Genomic DNA, 19,998 nt, shown 5'->3' with positions numbered 1-19,998 from the left:
GTGTGCTGTGTTTATAAACTTATTCCTAGAATGAAGTATACACATTATACAGTGAAAAAAAATGTATTAGAAATGAGCATTGTGTAGTGCAAAGGGAGAACAAAGTCCCGACCACAAAAGTGCTCGAATTTGTCCTTTAACCTTGATAGTGCTTTATTTTCAAAGAGCAACGCAGTTTGTAGTGACAGAACTTTCATAGCGGCTTGAGCATTAGACAAAACAATTTATGGTCGTCCCTCCTCCTCTTCCTCCTCCCTTCTCCAGCACTGTGTAGTTACATAAGCTGATTTCTTTGTTTTTCCTCTTTAATAGTGAGCAGCAGGCTTCACTTCTTTCTCTAAGCTGACTGGCTCGCATGCTTACGTTTTTCCTCTTGAAACCGGCTGGCCAGAGGAGGAGCACGGTGTAACTGAAAGACCCAGCATGTAAACTGTCGGCATATACTGTACATCTGGCAAGAAGTCCTTTCTGGCAGCTTATAGGTCATGTAAATAGGATATATGTGAGCGTGCCACAGGGTTATTACCATTGTGAAAACAATTCCTCGTGCAGTGGTACTGAAATATATTTAAAAAAAAAATGTCTTCTGAACCAGGTAAGACTGAACGGGATGCTTCTGTTAAGCCTTAATCTCTTCAAGGCTTGGGGGTGTTTGTGTCCAGAGGCACAATGAGTTAAACTTTCTCGGGGGGTGCCTTGAAGCAAGTAAACACATTAAAATCCAGCTGCTGTGTGAGGCAATACAGCTGGAATGTGGTGGTGTCTTTTTGCTCTTATTCTGAGTAAATGAGATTGCAGTTGTTTGAGCTGTTTGCCTAGTAAATGTGCCACACAGGGAACTGTGTTACTTTTGGCTTGTTCTGCTGCTGCTTTCACCAGCTCGAGACTTTCTAAAGCAAATCAGTTTTGTGATATTTATTTCTACTTCTGGCTCGTTTGTCAGGTTCATTGAGTTCTATTCATAGCTGCAAGATTTCTATAGTGCACTTCTGTAAATCAGCACTGGCTCAAAGCACTATCTCTTGCATTGTTTTAGGAAATAGGTGTATGCTTCCAACGTGCTTAGCTTTTCTGGTGTGATCTTGCAATAATCCATTTAACTTGCACTTCTGATACCTTTAAAGTACAGGATTAGCTTCCAGAATAAAAGAATGTCATCTTGTATTACACCATGCAATGAAAGGTCTGGATTTTTTTTGCATTGAAAATATGTTTCTAACAATTTTTAAGAATACTATTGAAGTTGCTGCTTTACTTGAGTGCATTTTGGAGTTCTGACAAAAGTTCAGCTTAGGGTAAATTGAATTAAAATGGCTTATATTTAGCCCTAACTTCTGAACACTTTTAATTCAGTTCTGCACAGAGATACAGATGGTATAGGTCTGTGGAAGGTTTGGGCTCAGCGTGCTGGTTTTCCTCTTGAAAGCCCTCTGAGGGTGCATAGAGGGAAGGGAATGATTGCATGGGTGAGCTTGAGAGATTTGCTAGAGAAGCTTGGAGCAGATGCATGCAAATGGCTCTGCCTCCTGACCTCAGTGTTTGTGGGCATCTGATTTTTCATAGGTACAAAGAATACTTGTTTTAAAATCTTTCTATTGGCTCCTTATCTGTTTTATTATCAGGTTTGAAGTTGCCCTTCTCCCTTTAGATTTTGGTAACCACCCAACAGAATGGGCATCGTAACTTTCCTCCCACTTTGTATCATTATTCTGTATCCTGAAAAATCTACATGTGATAGTAGGAAACGTCTTTTTTTTTTTTTTTTTTTTTTTTCCCCCACCAGTCTTGCTCTTAGGAGCTGTTTTCTAGGATCTGTAATGCATACTATTTTCCTATAAACATAACACAAAACCCTCATAGATTTCCAGGAAGCTCAGTGTGGTGCTGTAAGTACTATTTTTGGTATTACAAGTAATCTTCACTTTTGCCCTTTGGCATGTTTTTGGCTATTTCAGTTTGACTTACAGTATACTTACGTATCACAGGGGCAGTCTGAATATAGAATACACTGGTGAAGCTGTGATCTCTGATTCTGAGAGATCAAATATCTGAAGAGCAAATGCATTTATATGTGCCTTAAGGTGACATAAAGTATACTGTCATACTGCTGTGGTATTTTTCAGGCAGTGTCTCTTTGCTCAGGCTCCAGTTAGAAGTTGCATGAAAGCAGTAGTGGACTGTCTTGCAAGTACTTGGCTTGAAGGGTGAGCAGAGCAAAGAGCAGCCTATGGAAGAGCATGTAGGGATCACGTAGCGTGACCTTTCCAGACTGGTATCAGGAGACCCATGTGCATAGACAGTATGCATAAAAACGGTGACACCAAGTTGTTCCGGTCAGTGCAGGTTTGAAATGGAGCGGGCAAATATCCCTTGACATTCCTAAATAGCACCTAAAAGACACATGGAGCTACTGCTTCTGCTGTTACTTGCTGGGGCACTGGGACTTGAAGGGACAGTGCCTCTTCAGGGATGTCAATTCTCACCTCAGTTTAGTCACTGCAACTGCAATGTTAAACATGCGATTGAGGGAGAGCATCCAGCTGCCTGACAAAAGCAATTCTTCCAAGTATTGAAGGCCTGTAACAAATACAGGAAACGTGTACAGTGCATCTTTTCTGGAGCTTTGACGTTTTTGAAGAAAAGAACTTTACAGCTTTATTCTTATTATTACTGTTCACTATAGGGTGAAAACGTCACTGAAAAACTCATTTCAAGCAATGTCATTTTGAAAGGTTCAATGTTACTGTGACCCACAGAAGTCACCAAAGAACTAGGTGTTCTTCATTAGCTCCATCACTGTGCTTTGCACTGTGACTGCAGGCCCCAGAGTCTTCTGCTGGTCTTTTCAGTGCTAGGTGCTATATAAACAGTGAAAGACGGGCTGGTGGTTTACGTCAGTGCTTGTAAACCTAGTGAATTTGTTGACTCTTTTCTAAAAATAGAAACTAGTCATGGCACACACATTTTCCCCATCTTCCCCCCCTGCCCTGGGTTTATGATCACTATAAGACGGAAGGATTAAATTGCTGTAAGGATATGGAAACCCAGAGCCTGTGTGTTTCCTTGCAGTATGACACGCAGTAATTGACAGGAAGAGGAGTAGGTAATTATCAAACACAATCTTTGCTTTATATTGTTGTGAAATATTTAACATACTGTGACTGCTCTCGCTTGTGAAGATGCCCATGCAGGAATGACCTGTCGCTTGCAGGGAGGGAGAGAAAGGAAAAAATAAAGGAAGGAAGCAACAACTGGGTGAGGTCATATAAGGTGGAGAGGGATTGGAGTATTGCCAAACTTCAGGTTATAAAAGAAACGAAATGTTTAGCCTTAAACAAATGTGTTTTTGTTTGGGTGGTTTGTTTTGATTAATGTCATAGGTTTTTGTTTGCTCTCTGTTTTGGAAGACTTTCATCCCCAACATGCAAGCTGTCAGCTCTTTTTTTTTTTTTTAATGAATATTTTGATACTGTTCTGATGCCAAAAAGTGAGGCTTTAAGGAAAATGATGAATGCTGCACAGGAGTCCTCAGGGTTGTGCTGCAGCTGGGTGAGCAGCTCACGTGACTGAATGGGTGGGTGCTGCCAGGGGGCTGCCCAGGCCCTCCCTGGGCCTTTCCCAGGCTTTTGGTCTCATCCCCAAGCCATTTCAGCTTGCTCACACAGCAGAAAACTAGTATGATACAAGCAGCATATTGTTTTCTTGTGGGGTTAGGTTGGCCTGGCAGTAAATCCAAAAAGTATTAGTGTTGGTAAGAAGTAAGCGATTGCAACTCAAAGGATGGTGAGGAAAGGAAGGGGATAAAGCTAACCCTTTTCTGTGGGGGTCATCTTGGTCAGTCTCCATGGTTTTATTTTTGGTTTTGAGCAGCCTTTTTTAGTCTGTCCTGAGGCCATAAACATTTTCATTTTCAGAATGTTTGCAAAGTGAAAGGTTGCACATCCTTCAAGTGTGTTGGACAAAACTCGAGTTGTTTTAAAATCATTTATCTTCAGGAAGTGTTGGTGGGTTTAATGTATTTTTACTTTATATGACTTTTTAAAAAGCATTTTCTATCCATTTGCTCATTTGAAGATAAGGAAGTTACTTAAACAATCATATGACTATTAAGCTTTTTGGAACAGGATGGTAAATATTCATCTGAGTCTGCAAGAAAAACATTTTAATTCTCTGAATTAAGTTTTAAGAGATGATATTTAAAATTCATCATATAGTAGTTATTTTTTAAAATATATTTTAAACGGGATTCTGGAAAAGAGAGGAGAGAGAAATAAACATTACAATTGTTCTCAGTTTGTATCTCTTGGCCAGTTCATAGCATAAAACATAAAGCTGTTGCAACCTGTTCTGATGTTCAAGAGGTGATTGCACTGATGGCAGGTCTGCTGAGCTGAAGCGAGCTCTGTGAACAGCAGCACAAACAGTAGTAATTTTTGGCAATGTAAGGCTAAGGCTTTATTCCCCGTTTGGATTCCAGGCAACATGTATTTGACTTCCTTCCGTAAGGATGATTAGAAACTGATGAGTTAGCGTGAAATGGTGATCTCTCTCTCTCTCTCTCTCTCTCTCTGTCGCTCTTTATAGGCAAGGCACCACATAAAAACTGGCATAATTATGGTAAGCTTTGAGGAGACAGAAAAAGGAAGGTCCCTCTTAAACAATTTCACAGGAAGGCCCTAAATGTACTTAAAGCAAGCTTTTTCTGGCTATTCTTACTTTTTTTTTTTTTTTCCAAACCAGGTCAAAAGCAGGAAGCACTTGAATTCTTGTGAAGTGTCCAGCTTTGGGTTCTTTATATTTCTGTTTCGGTGCAATGAGCCATTCCTAGGGAGCTGCTTGTTTTTCTGTGTCTTGTAGATGATGGTTGTTAATTACTTGGCAGGGAGACGGGAGTGCTCAGAGAGCCTGACAGTGGGCTGTGCACCGCTGACTTTGGGGAGGAAAAGTGTTCTCTGCTGAGCAGCTGGAGCACCGCACAGCTGTGCTGCTGATACGTATTTAAGGGACTCACAGCCACATGTTTATCACCCTCTTTATCACTGTTCTTTATCATGTCCATAATTTTAAATATACTTCAATCTTTCAAATAACAGAAAGTAGTGGCTGGTGTGCTGTTGTGGTGCTATTATGCAGTTAACATGCTGCAGCCTTTTCTTTAATTAGAGCATATTATTTTAAGTCTCGATTCATGTATGTTTAGAGAATAGGGTTTTGACACAAACACACACATTTCAATACCGTTTTCTCCAACAGTAACCCTTCAGAAGGGATTGAATGGAATTAACATCATCTAGTGGCTACTTGCCTCTAAAAAGAGTGCCTCGTCTTCCTTTCCCCTGTCAATACATTTGCATCTTTGCCCAAGTCCCAGTGCATCTGAGGTGACTGAAGGTGTGAATCTGGAAGAGAGTTAGTTGCTTTTTTTTTTTTTTTTTTGGCAGGATTACATTTCTGAGGGCTTAACTTTCCCGGCCTGCATCCTGTGGCTAGACGCATGCCAGCACTGATGCAAAGTGGTGGGAGCAGGCAGCCGGGAGGAGGGAGGGGAGCGGGTGGAACAACTCGTGTCAGTGCTGGCTGGCTCCTGGATGGTTTTGGGTTGCCAGATCTGGCCCGACACACTTACTGCCTCAGCAGCTGGCAGTGGGAAGCAGTTCCTGTCTATCAGTGATAATTTTATTGGCTTGTATTGCATAATTGACTTCTGTTTGGACCTTTGGCTATTATGCATTTCAGATATAATGCATATACATTCATACCTTGAAACTACTTAAATGCTATCAGAATGTATCTTTCTATCAGTGTGTTCAGATCTTCTGAAAGAATAGTTGTCAGTTATACTTTGAACCTCCTGTTATTAGATTTTTTTTTTCCTGTGGGTCTGTGGTATTTCTTTTTTTTATTTCTAAGCATCCTATTTCTAAAAATATTTGCCTAGCAATTCATCTTCTATCAACAGAAGTAGCTGAATGTATATCTTAAAGCATATGTGTGTTTTCTAAAATAGCTCTGAGTTGAGATGAATCTGAAACAACTGCATAGGTAACTGGGCAGAGAAGAAGAGGAAAATATCAACAATTGACTTGATAGGGAAGTCTTCTTAAGCAGTGTATAGTGAGCAAAATGGTGAAATTTACAGTTCAGTCTTATTTATCTTTTTTTTGAAAACCTGTAAGTATTTGTCAAACCTAAACACTATTGTTTTATAATAGCTTAGAATTTATAGAAGTGAATGACTTTTTTTAATTCTTTGAATTAGTATTACAATTGCATAAGTATATTCTATTATGACATCTTGAATAATTTCAATAGTTTGTACAAAATAAAAGTATCTGCATGTTTTTCTAACATGACTCCAGTACTGGAGGTGCTCTCCTTAATATGAAATGTTAGACTGCTGCTTAGTTATGGCATCCTGCTGGTTATCTTACATATAGTAACTGGAAGAAATTAAATCATCTTAAGACTCAGCAAATCAAGCAAAAGAAATATCTAGGGCTTAATGCCACAGCCCTTGTTCAGACAAGTGATTGTTCTGTGATCAGTGGGTCTGGTTATTCAAATGGGGTGTTGTCATTAAGTAGGAGGTCAGGATATTTCAAAAATGATGAGTGCTGCTGGTGTAAAATATGCTGATAACCTAAAATTCATTAAAAAAAAAAGTCACTGTTTTGTAGAATGGCTGGGGATCCATTCCTCACCTCACAGCTCTACAAGGAAAACTGAAAGGAAAAAATACTTTGGGAAAACTTGGCAGAAGTGCTTCATGCTAATCTTTTCTCACGGTAGGGTTCACCACAGTGGCTCTTAATGCAGTAGGAACTCAAGAAAGACACAAACCTTACTCAAGCCCTTCCTTCATCAAATGCGTGTGAAACTGTAAAAAGTTCACAAGGACACGGAGGGAAGCAAATGGCCCTCAGGTACAATGCTCACCAATTTTACCATGATTGCCACAGGGAAGAGATTGAAGGATGTAGTCAGTACTCTCCTGGGACTGTAAAATATTGCCATGTGAGAAGCACTTCTTGAGCTGAAAGTTGCTATCATGTATTATGGAACTAGCAAAAGACTGTGTTGACAAGGAGGGAGAAATTACCTGAAATTACCTGGTGTAGAAATGAGACAGTAACAGCAGAAAGCTGAATGTGGTGGTTTCAAGGATCAACTTACTCTGCGTTATCCTGGAGCGATGAAACTGCTGCTACTTACTATACACTTTTTATTATTTTATTTATTTATTTTTTGTGGTAAAGTCATCGTTTTTAAATACATGAAGCTTATGGTTTATCATTTGTAGGGTTACAAACCTTGGTAGCCTTTAAGTCTTGGAGATAGTCTTCACAAAAAGAAGAAAAGGAAATCAGGCCCAAATCACTTAAACAATATTGATACTATTTTATTAAAAACAAACTATGAAAAGTCTCCACAGGTAAAAAGAACACTGCTGCATATTTTCTATTTAGATTTTGGGCTTGATAATACATGTTCAAAGACCAAAGTGAAAATGAGTTTGAGGGACTGTTTTGTAATACAGGAACCCAAGTATTCATGTGAAAGAGTAGTTCTTGATTCCTGTAAACAGAACTCATTTTGCTTAGAGCTTTCCCTTCAATCATATGTTTTCTTCTGGAGATGTGACTTGAAAGTTGGTTGTCTCTGTTCATATGAGAAATCTCCAATAATCATTAAATAGCTGATTAACAGCAGCCATCACTAAAGCCGTTGTCCTAGTGTATATGAGTATAGGTGACTCCTAAGAGCCTTAATATAATAGAGTCTGTGTTTTTGGCCGAGGACTTAAGTCCTAAGCTACTACTCTCAAACCACAAACTGCACGTTGGCAGCATATTCTGAATTAGTGGTTTCCACTCAAGGGAAACGGAGGCGTGCTTCAGCCCAAGCTGGGCGGTCCTGCCTGCTCCCTCCATGCCCCTTCTCCCTTTCAGAGGAGGGAGTAGCAGTGGCAGGTTTCTGGAGGTCCTGCCATCTGGAGCAGTTGCTCTGTCAGTAGCAAGACCCACAGGCTTGCATTCTCTGCTTCTTATGATGGAGGAAGATGTAAGAGTAGAAAACCACAGCAGCAGAGGCCAGCAGTGAGGTTGTTGCATTATCTCAGAGACTTGCAGCTTCCGCAGCCCTCCACCGCTGTGGCCATCAGTAACCTCAGCTTCAGCTGAGGTCCTCCACCCCTAAGGTGCCTGAGCGTCAGTTTCACCACTGGTGTCCTCCAAAAACTGAGTGATTAGAGAGCAGTGGCACTGCAAGTCTGTCAACAATAGGAAAGTTGTGGTCCAGCAGGGGGAAGGTGTAGAAGATGGCGACTGCAGAGAGCCTTGTTCTCAGAAGGCTCAAACCGTGGGTACAGTTCTTAAAAGCTGTTCACTCTTCCTTTTCCTGTTTTATTTTATGTGACTAGTTAGCATTATAGTATAGCATATACCACTTGGACTTCTATCAAATTAATTTTGATTTTAAAGACTCCACATACTGCAGGTGGTTTTTTGACTTGCTTTGCATTCCCTTTCCTCACTTTGCATTTCCATATTCCTGACTCCAGAATGTGCCCTCTCTGATGAGGCATGTGTTGTATTCTCTGTTGTAATCTCTAATTGTCCAATGGAGAAACTGTAATGTTTTCTAAGGAACTTGTTTTTTGGGCTCAGCCCTGGAAAGAGCCATTTGAAGCCTTGTACAATGTTTTTTATTTTGTCGGAGCAGCACCAGCAATGCAAGTTATGTTATTGCGCTAATCCAAAATTTAGACAAATGTTAAGAGATAGTCACATTAATTGCTGACTTACTCCTTTTACTAAGACCACAGCAGATGCACAGGCCTGCTTGCTTGGAAATTACTTTTAGATCAGATCTCAAAGAACAGAGATCAGAGCCAGGAAGGAAAGCAGAGTTAAGACACACTGAGTATGCCTGCTGTAGCCAGCGCTGGCACAACATACATAGTGAATGTGAAATTCACCATTGAGTCCTTTACTTTGTGTTATATATAGCATCCTGAGACTGAGGTCAGGAGGTTATTGTTTTATCTTACTTGTTAGTATTTCGGTGTTTCCTTTTGAAGCTTAGGCTTTAAAATCTTAAAGCAGGTAAGCTGTTTGAATGCAGTGGCATCAAAGCTGGTAGCTCGGCAAATTTGGGCTCTTTAGTTGCAGTGACTGTAAGGCACTATTTCAGGCACAAAAATAAAAATTACTGTGGGAAAGACACATGGTTTCTCCCAGCCAGAACAACCATAAAGCTCGAGAAAACACGGGAAAGGTGACAGTGGCTGCTTGCGTCTCATGAATACCCACAAAACAGATCAGTGCAGTAACGTGTCGTCTTAGACCAAGCAGATACGGGTACGTATCTGCTTTGAATTGGGTTCTATCAAAAACACTCTGCATGACCCAGAGATTCTTAGAAGTGAAATTATTTCAAAAGAACTATTATTCATAATGAAATTATTTCTTATTAGAAAATTGTGTGTCTCACACGGTTGAACTTGCTGAAGTTTGTTTCAGTTCTATATTCCTGCTGTTTGTTTTCAGTGGCTCACGTGTGTGGTGTGCATACTATAATTTGGAAACCTCTGCTCTTCATTATTATGCAAACTAGCTTACCTACTAAGAATCTGAATGTTTTCTGGTTCCCAGGAAGTATTGTGTAGCAAATATTTGGCATACCAGTTTTGAGTTGAGTAATGTTTCACTTGTTTAATTTTACCATCAAATGTTGTGGTTATATTCACCATGTTTATTGAACAAAAGGTGTGGTATCGATACACTTCTTGTTTTCTACCTTATTTGCTTGCAGATTGATTTACTCCTTGCAATAAATGCTGTGAAAGGGAGGACAGCATTTGGTAATCCTAAGGATGTTTCCATGCACTGACATGAGAAATAATAGCCTTGTATGCATCACATCTCCATTATTCCCAGAAAGTGGTCTACCTTCTATTGAACTTAGAATATTTTTGCTTGTGTCTGGAGAATAGCTTTGTAAGAATTTTTTTTTTCTGGATTTTGCTAGCAAGTGTATCTGAACTAATACTTCACTAGAACTTGATCTGCATCTTAAGTTTTTCCAAGATTCCACTCTTCAAAGATAATTCTAAACCTTCTGATATTTGCCTTTTATTTTTTTTTGGCCAGCACCATACTGCAGAAAGAAAACTAATTTCTTCAGCTACACAGCCCTACTGACTTCAGCAAAAATTATTTTTCTCTTTTTACAGCATTGCATTATTAACCGCTTGCAGTATTTCAGCAGTTGCTCACCACAATAAACGCTGCCTGACGTTTAACCTTTAGAGCTCATCTGCACAGAACAGAATATCAGTGTGAAATTTTTGCACTGTTCTGAAGTTGCAACGCATTCACAAATCTGTCATTGCTATGATAGAGAGGGGACAATGTATCAAAACACAAATACATAATTAACTTTAGAGGATAGCATTTAATAGAATTTGGAAGAAGGTACATTTTTTGTTTGTTCTCATTAGAGACACTTGGATCTCCAGGCTTCCTACTCTCCTCCTCCATACTCCAGATTTTCAGATAGTTTTAGCTTATTCCAGGCTGTTATTCTTAAAACATATTTGGGTATGTAATTAGCAGTATATGCCTCAAAGTATTGTATGGGTTCCTCACAAAAAGGGCAAGCCTGTGAATAGTAGGCACTGAGTTACTAAAAACTTAATTTTGAGAGCAGGTTTGGACACAGTTGTGGGCAAAATCCATGACCTGATTTACTAGATTTCCTGCTCAGGCCTCAACAAATCTGCTATTGTAACTGCTTGTGCAAGAGTCCTTTGGCTGCTTTCTTCTTTGGACTTAGGAAACAGCTCATTCTTGCGCTGGCCCCACTATGGCTCCTGTAGCGTTCAGTGAAGCAAGTGGATGTTTGAATGAATCTTTTTAGTGTCACAACTACTTAATATTGTTTTCAATTTACCAGGAGATTGTATGCCTAGATTACTGTGGCTAAACTAATGCTTTAGGTAAAGGCTTTGGTAGGGAGAATATTAGCTGAACCTCCATGTGTGTCTGGGGGCAAGTAGGAAGGGTGAAGCTTTGCACTGATGTTACGCGAAAAGATCTACCAACATTATATCAAAACCACAATCATGATGGTAGGTATTGTTGGGACTTAATACACCAGGTGTGTATATGTAGTTATGTAATTTTCAGAGAAGTAAAGCTGGTTTTGAGACTTAAATTTTGCCTCCTGCCAGTCCCCAAAGAGTAACCCTTTCCCCATAGGCTTTGGTTACATCTGGAAATGTTGCATTTCGTGCATTCAGAATGTACAATCAAGAGTAAATCACAATGGCAGTAAAAATTAGAGGGGTACTGGAGCAGTACGGATGCAGGGATAAAAGCGGATATCACAGAAAATCTGGTGGTGGGATTATTTTCCTGAATTATTGTTTCCAGGATTATTTTCATGAAGCTCATGGAACTTCTGATGGAAGACCAATGCAATACTGAAACATTACTTTAACTTTTTGTAAATACACAAGTCTTTTTTTCATGTTACTGGCATTTCAAGCTGGTTGACTGTCTAAAATGTTCATGGCTCCAAGTTATTTTTAATTAAAATACTCTGAAAAATTAGATAATGCATCTCCTAGCTTCAGACATCTAATTTTCTTGCAGATGATAAGCAAAACAACTAAGCACTTATCAAACTTACTATGTTTGTTTTTCTTTTCTGTTAGTTATCTCTTCTTCCTCATTTACATTCTTGCCTGCCTCCATTTTAATTTTCTGTGCTCTTCAATGTATTTAATCATCCCCAATTATAACAAGCTGTGTTAGTCCTGTACTAGTGAATACAGTAACTGGCAAGTAGTATTTTGCTTATTGCATGTCTGAGTTCAGTTAAAATCTCTCAGTTATTATAATACATAAAATTGCAGAAATACACAGGTGTTTCTCTAATCAGATTAAAATCAATCGCAATGGGGATCTGTTTCAGCCCAGTAGAAACTGCAGGTTTTTGCAGCATATCTGGCTTTTTGCATATATAATAAAAAATTAAGTTGTACTTACAGAGCAATGATTGAATTTCTAAAAGGTAGACTGCTTTCTTAAATGGTCAGAATTGAGCAGAATTGCTTGTGGAGCAAACATTTGGTATTTTTGTACGTGCTGAAAATGATGTGTTTGGGTTTTTCTTAAAATACGCTTGCAAGTCTTTGTTATTAGATAGAAATACAGGAATATTCACTACAGATTTGTGTCACTTTTATTTATTTATTTATTTATTGCCTACATCACCTGGAAGGTAGTATCTTTCACTGGCAAGAAACTAGGGATTAAATTTCCAGGGATGTTAAAGTATGCTTTTCCTCCAGAGAATGTGACTACTCAGTTCTGTATAGAAGTATGGTGTGGCCAGATTTCATTTACCTTTTTCCATTCCAGCTTTACATATGAAGAAAGCTGAACGTATTTTGTTCATCCTGATGTGGCTATATTACTCTTCAAAACATGTGGCTTGGGGATGTGGAATGATTAACAGAATTACTTGTTTGAAATATGTCTTGAATATCTGTAGCGTGTCAATCTGCAGCAAATAAGTCTTCCAGACAGGATGAATCATTCATATAATGGTTTGTGCAACAGTAATGAATTTGAAGATGTTCTTCTTCCGTGCACTCGCCAAGCGTTGAATTGTTAGGAGTGTTAAACCAGAGTACATTTTAGGTCAGAATGCCTCTTGGAGTTTTGTATTATATCAGCGGTTGCAGAAGATCTCGCTGCAAAGAAGCAACCTCTTCTGTCGCTTGTATTACAGCGGAGGAGCTTTGAAAAATGGCTTTTGTGCATTGAATGCAATGAGCATGTGCTAGTCTGGTGGGTGGGTGGGTGGGGGGATGCTGACAACAAAACTGATTCTTAAAGCAGATCAATGTTTTTGCATCAAAAATTTGTTTTCAGATGTTCCTGGTTTTGTGAGACTTTGTGCTAAAGCTGTGTGTGTGTGTGTGTGTGTGTTAACAAGGCAGAATCCAAGCCTGAATATTTACTTTGAGGGACTGGGGTTGCATTTAAATGATAGACTTAGACTGAAGTAAGGACTCCAGCAGCAGGGCGCTGGCTTGCCCCCTGCCAGCTGTGTTCCTGCCTCTTCCCTTGTGCCAGCAGTGGTGCTGGAGTGGCCATGGGTTCACTGAACCCACCTGTCTAAAACGTAATCCAGCTTTCAGTTGTTTCATTTCTGCTGCTCATCTCAATGTGTGGTTTCACAATTGCTGGCGCTAGCCTAGGAGGAGGAGTAGCCAGGAGGAGAAGCTGGAGTAGTCGCTGACAAGGAGGGAGGAGTGGTAGGCAATAGAACTACCCTGTTCAGCAGCAGCTCTGTGTCTGGGTGAGTGATAGCCTTAAACAGGAGAAAGCACGTTGATAAAGTTGCGTGTGTAAAATATGTTCCAATTCTGACCCTGGCTGTACCTTGTTTTCTCAGGGAATTCGAATAATAAGGTACTATTTTGATGGCGATTTCCAGCCTTGGCCTGAACAGTTGGCAGTAGCAGTGCCTCTCACTGATCTGCAGTTGCGGAGGTGGAAATCTTGAAGTGAGCTGTCAGATCTGCAGAAAGACAGAACAGTTTTCAAAAAGCTCTAAGACATCATCACACTTTTCACCCTCACTGCAAAGTTGTAAGACTGATTTCTCATGTATGTTCAGTTGCCTACCTGATGTGTGGGATGTACTGATCCTGCCAGGAGTTTCTCTTTCTTAAAATTGTTTGTAAGTTGGGGTTTTCCAAATTGGACTGTGAACAGTTGCAATATGGCATGGATTTCTGGAGGAGAGGGAAACTCAGTCTGTCAGCTCTTTGATGGAGATGGGGAAGACTTGCTCATACAACCCACATGCCATCCTCTGGGTCTGTCCAAGAACTTTCAATACTCCAACCTACATAGGAGAGGTGGAGATGGCACTTAAGGTATATAATGTATATATCCTGGTGTAATAAGGAATGGTCTGGGATAGAGCTACCACTGTAGTACAAGACAACTTTTTGTATATGGAGATACCCAAAGAAGCACAGCTGAAGAGTTTGCTCCTAAGATCACAAATGTCTGGTGAGCGTTATTAAATTGGCCTTGTGGCTGGTCCCAGAACCTTTATGTTCTTGGGGTAACTGAATGAAGCAGAAGAGGGAATGGTGCTATGTTGCAGCCACAGGTGTCCTGCATGTGTTGTGATCCCAATACTAGTGCCTTGGTTGGGTGGGTTGTTGATCTCTTCATGGACCTTTGCAAGCCTCCATGTTTGTAGAAGGAGCTTCTTAGTGTACGGCTATTGCAGTCTTTAAAAAGACAATAAGCTTCTAAGAAATAAGTATTTGAAAATACTGTAGCAATCCACAAAGTATTGAAGAGTCTTTAAATAGTGTTAAGCAATAGCTGTGGAATCTCTTTCCACCGCTCTTTTAAGAGTAGGCTTGGCTGTTGCTAAGAATGGCTTGATATAATGGATTTTGCCTCGGGATAGGAAGATGCATTATATCAGCTCTTCTAGGTTCTGCAGACCAGTTGTTTTTCAGAAGACAACAGAGGATTGCCTTATGAAATGGTTGGCTGGGTTTTGGATTAGTTTTTTTGGAAACTAGCAAACAAAACCCCAATTGTACTTCATTTCTGCTAGTACAAGCAAGCAGAGGTAAAATGATGGCAAAGAAAAGCAATAAATTTAACTATTCAAACTCTACCCTAGTTATTTTGTGAAAATGAAAATAATTATGGCAACACTGCAAAAAATGAGAAATGGATTTTCAGTCTTCCCCTTGCACTTCCTGACAGAAAAAAAAAAAGTCGATTTTTTGATTCAGAGATGGAAGAATATTGACTTAAGTGAGATTTCTAGGTCCTTCATATAGTATTTTAAGTCTTTGATAGGGTTTACAGAATGAGTAACTTCCATGCCCACAAAACAAAATGCATGGTTTAGGCTTACAGAAGTACCTTTCTAACACATGCTTTTACTACAGTTTCTATTGTTTAGATATGTTTTGCTTTATTTTTGCATCCAGCTTTCTTACAAATAGCAGCATATTGATCCTCTCAATTAGAATGAATTCCGTTCTGCTAGGACGAAATGCAATAGAAGTTCGCTGGCTTTGTGCTTTGCTCTTTTTTTTTTTTACTGTCCGTAATAATTGCTCTGGCCTACAAAAAAATGACAATTAGCAAATTTTGGATGCTATCTTCAATAATTAAAATATTTTGAATGTATAGCATTTTGTGAACACTTTGGATACAGAAATAGAATGGCTGAACAAACACGCTGTTTTTTCAGTAGCTCTATTGAACAAGCACATTGACAGTTCAGATGGGAAGAAGTCAGAGATTGTAAGCTTTCTATAGGAGATACTAGGCTAGCCATGGTGGAAATATATATATATATATGTTTAATACATGCAACTCTTCAAGATTTAAGCAAAGTAATAAATTTGAGTGAAAGGTAAAGCTTATTTTTACAATAAGACACTCTCCAAAGTGAAGACAAGTATTCAAATGTTCTCTGTGGAGAAGTGTTAGCACTTAAAATGTGTGTTTGTAGTCATTCTACTTTGCATTTAATCCTGTTTCTAACTCTTGTTTTTTGAACATGTTTGTTTTTCAGGCAGCAGCATCTGTCCAAAGTCCTTAATACCGTCTAGATCTTGTCCAGTGAGTGCCACAGCCAGGCTAGTTGAGCAGAATGCACGCAATGAAGCGGCTCAGGGATTAAATGGAAGTGTGCCAGTCAAACAGTCCCCACGTTCAGCTTCAAATCCAAAGCCACAAGGTAAATAGTATCAAATACTTCAGTTTGGTAATTTGTTCTTCATCTTACTGTCAGAGAAGTAGAGCACCTTGGAAGAATTGTACTTCTTGGAGAGAAAATAATGGGGTAAAAGTTTGCTATGGAAATACAAATGTTCTGTAAATGCTTTGAATGGGTAGTTTCTGATGAAGTAATATTTTGCTGAGAAAGGTTCTCAGAAGAAAGATTGGACTTACTATCACAGTTTAAAAAATGGTAGGTGGTGCTTGCATCTCAATTATCTAGCAATTTGCTGTGCACTTACTGCCAGGCAGCAAGTGTGAAAGTCTTTCGGTGCCCAAGACGTGGCTAGTAGTTAAAGATGAGAAAATGTGTAAGTCCCTTGTTAATATTAAGCTGATGTCAGGGCTTGTTTTTCATACGGATTACCATTTTTGAGCTGGAAGGTTGTGACACTATTTTTGAATGAGATGGAGTGTTTGGCAAGCTGACTTCACAGCAGGGAGGAAATTCAGGACCTTTGAGATTCCAGCTGAGCTCAGTACAGGTAGGATTATGTGGAAAGAGATTGGAACTCGGTGCTTGCACAGTAAAAGCTGTACGGTATGTCCTGCAGAGTAGTAGATTGCTCTTCTTCCTGTCCATAAATAGCGTTTTCAATTTTAGAAGATAAACCTACATGTTGAAATTACATATCTAAACCTCTAACCATTTTTTATGTGGTCTTCTCAGTAATGTTAATGATTCTGCTGAGGTTGATCATAACACAGTCCCTGTGAGTCCCTGTTTTCTGGAAATCTCAAATTCAAAGAGAATCTGAACTGATGTCTTTTAGTAGCGATGTACAGTAGGAACTTCATCTCAAAAGAATTTTGAAGACTGATATCACGATCTTGCTCAGTGAATTGGATTCTAAGACACAGTGCTGATATGAGAGAAGCTAGAGTCACTTACAGAAAACTAGATCACATCTAAACCATGAATAGAAAATAGAATCATGTGGACTCATCATGTTGTGGATTTAAAAATCTGTGTATTGGTCCATGGGAAAATGCATCTTGAAGAATTTTGCAGTAGTCCTGAATTTATCTTAGAGTTAAGGAGGGGAAGACATTTTTGAAAAGCTTTGTTTATTTAGGGTGAATGAGAGCAAAATAAATCTGTTTTTTTTAATGTTGTTTATTATTATTTAACCTTTGATAAAACATTTTTAGTTTAGTGAACAATACTGGCAGTCATATGTAAACATTGCTTATCAGAGTGGTCTCTCTGCACCAGTTCCTAGGGCTCTGAAAAGCATTCTCCAGAGCTAAGTTAGCAAGAGACCACATGTTCTTCCCAAGAAAAATATTTTAGAAGAGAAATGGGCAATGAATAAAAAGATTTAAACTTTTCAAAAACAAAGACAGCCCACTTAGTATAAATTTCAGCTGTTAGATAAATTAGGCATTGGATATTATAGAACCTCATTCATTCAAGTCATTACACAGCTTTTGTTGCTCTTTTGTAGCCATGACTTCTTTGTTTATGCCTAAATTGCTTGCTCCAAAAGTGGCATAGCCAGGAGTAATGCTGTAGTCTAAGAAATGCAGCTGTGGAGATTCTATACAATAATACTGTCATAAATAGTATTTTGTGCATGCTCTATCCATGGGCCTATGTCTTTCTCTGTTCCTATTAAATGTGTGCTGCATATCAAAATTACAGAGTATTTTGTTTTGGCTTTTTTAAATTCAATTGAAGCAAAACAAAATAGAGACCAAATTGTTTAAGCAAACTAAATTGATCTAGTTTATTGGTTTAAATGTTACTGAGGTTTTTTTTTTTTTTTTTTGAGCAGCTATTAACGTACAGGTATGAAGTCATTTTAGTTTTATAGTAGCAGGAAATGTTTCTCCAAATTGTTGTTCTAGTCTTGCAAATACTAAATGTCCTTTTGTAATGAAAGGAAGTAAGATCACAGACCTGAATCGAAATGCCAATGTGTTTGGTTGCTGATGAATTAACTGTGAAATGACCTTCATCTAACCTACAAAAATGTATACAATTAAAATGAGAGAGAGAAAGAACACTTTGAAGTTGGATTATAAGTGGGGTATGGGTATTTTTAATAAGCTTAACTTTCATATAGAGGCAGAATGTCCAAAATCTTGCGCTTGAAATAAATGAACCATGGACTCTGAACGTGCTTTGCTTTGTACTTGGCCACTGAGCAGTAGTTTAAATTTTTGGAAACAGCTTTCTTAGGGCAGTTAGAGCAAGTGAACACTTTTTCTGCACAGAATCCAATATAAAATTCTTTCAAATTATTTTTTTTCCTGGCATTTCAAGGAGAAAACAAAGTAGCTGTCTGATACATTGATAGTAGGAAATAATAAAAAAAAAAAAAGGCAATTTTTGTTCCCCATTAATTCCTTCCATTAACAATTTAGCAGTTCATATGTCAGAGTTCTGTGCTAAGTAGAAGTTGATTCACGAAAGTCTGCAAATTTGGAATGAAAGCAGAAGGTGAAGGCCAGTTAGGGTGTTAAGTGAGGAAGCCTCGACTGCAGAGAAAAGCAGTCACAGTGTGTACCAGCTGTGAAACGCAGTGCTTTGCCTTTGCATCAGCGTGGTGCATTCTCTGATAAAGGGGTAAATCCAGACTGGAGGTAGTCACTGGAAACAGCAAAATACGCTAATGAGTTCTGGGGCAAACGTAATGTGCGAGAAATGAAGCAAATTGTTAGAAAACTTGACATTTGTGCTTACCTACAAATACTTGGGCAGCAATCTGGACCTAGCGATAGCAGACTGCATGTGGAGTCACATGAACGAGTTGATGCGTTTTTTTTCTAGGTTCTTCTATTCCATGCTTTTTGAACCTCTTTTATGAGCTTTATATGATGCCCAGTTATGAAGTATTGGACACTAAAACTGTTGTCTCTAGCAGCCAGTATCATTGTAGGAAGGAAAATCTGTTAAGTGTCAACGCTTCCTCAAAGCAATGAAGGATCTTGTCAGTTGAGGGCTGCGCATCAGTTGCTCATTTAGATTTTTCTAATGAGCACTTAGGAGTACGTGTGAATCTCCTGCTGATTCCAACGAGGCATCTTTGTTAGGGTTGGAGATGACGTGCTGCTCCAGAAGATGGCCTGGTGTGTGCTACTATGAAACTGTATGGACACAAACATTCAAAACTTGGTCAGCTGAAGTGCATTTACTGTGTCACATCAGTCCTGCTCTCCTTTCTCTGCTAATTATAAATTAGTCCATGGTTTCGAAGATATTTGGTGGCCTGGGCCCAGAAAAGCTGAAAAACATCTTAAAGGTGTGCAATGTATACTGTATTTTTCTGGCAAAGGAAACTTCTACAATTAAAGGTGAACTGGACTGAAACTGAGAGCCAGCTAGACTTCTCCAAACTGTATGGTGCCTTAAGAAACCGAAACCTGTAGCAATGTCTCTTTTAGCAAGCAAAATGCTCATTTCCAAACCTAATCTTCAGAAAGGAGATAAATGAATAAAGCGCACTTGAGTGTTACTGGTTTTATTTCTTAATATGTTTTTGAAAGATACTTGTTCTGACATGATATAAAAATGTGGAAATGTACATCCTAAAGAGGAGCTGACATTTTTCCTCCTTCTGCTGAGTCTAGGTTACTGGTTATTTTGTACTGTTCTTGCTACTGTAAGTCTTTAGTATCTATCCAGCTGTGCTCGTTTGATCCTCATGAAGGTGATGGAGCACGCAAAAAGACGATGAAGATGACTCAGCTGGGAGAACTGTAGTTGCTTATCACAGGAACTGTTTTTATATTTTCATTGAATTAAAACGTGGCAGCATTTTTAACCAGCAGAATTTAAGTGCATAGAGGGTGAATGAACATGCGTTCTAAGAGAAGTGATAGACTTTGCTAATATGCCTTCTTGTCAGCAGAGGTTGTTGCAGCTATTGAGCCATTTGTAGGTGCCTCAAATTACCTCCCATCTCCTTATGCATATGCCAAGTTGAATGCACAACTAGGGACTACAATTTAAACACTGATTGTATATTTTGGCTAGCACAATGCAGTAGCGGCTACCTGAGTATACTAAGGGGTTTTCTTCAGGCAGAATATTCTGTTCATATCTCCTAATAAGCTCAAAATTCTACAGTGTAGAGACAAAAGTATTTATAGATTTGACAGAGCTCTGTATTATGCAGTATATTAAAATAGGCCAGTCTTTTCTCAT

General features: G+C 39.0%; 1 protein-coding gene across 11 annotated transcripts in view; it reads left to right on the top strand.

Moving 5' to 3' along the window:
• FGD4 (FYVE, RhoGEF and PH domain containing 4) overlaps nt 1-19,998 on the top strand; it is a 115,019-nt gene that overhangs the window by 54,586 nt on the left and 40,435 nt on the right. For 10 of the 11 annotated variants that reach the window (XM_080553513.1, XM_080553516.1, XM_080553522.1 and 7 more), the window contains one exon: nt 15,640-15,804. In XM_080553513.1, the coding sequence (XP_080409639.1) occupies nt 15,640-15,804 (165 nt within the window). Of the gene's footprint in view, nt 1-288; nt 596-15,639; nt 15,805-19,998 lie in introns of those variants that run through there. The other variant, XM_080553518.1, reaches the window with a different exon arrangement.

Source organism: Anser brachyrhynchus (genome assembly GCF_964034855.1).
Source record: "Anser brachyrhynchus genome assembly, chromosome: 1".
NCBI classification, from domain to species: domain Eukaryota; kingdom Metazoa; phylum Chordata; class Aves; order Anseriformes; family Anatidae; genus Anser; species Anser brachyrhynchus.
The sequence above is the reverse complement of the archived record's forward strand: the minus strand, read 5'-3'. Positions and strand labels throughout refer to the sequence as shown.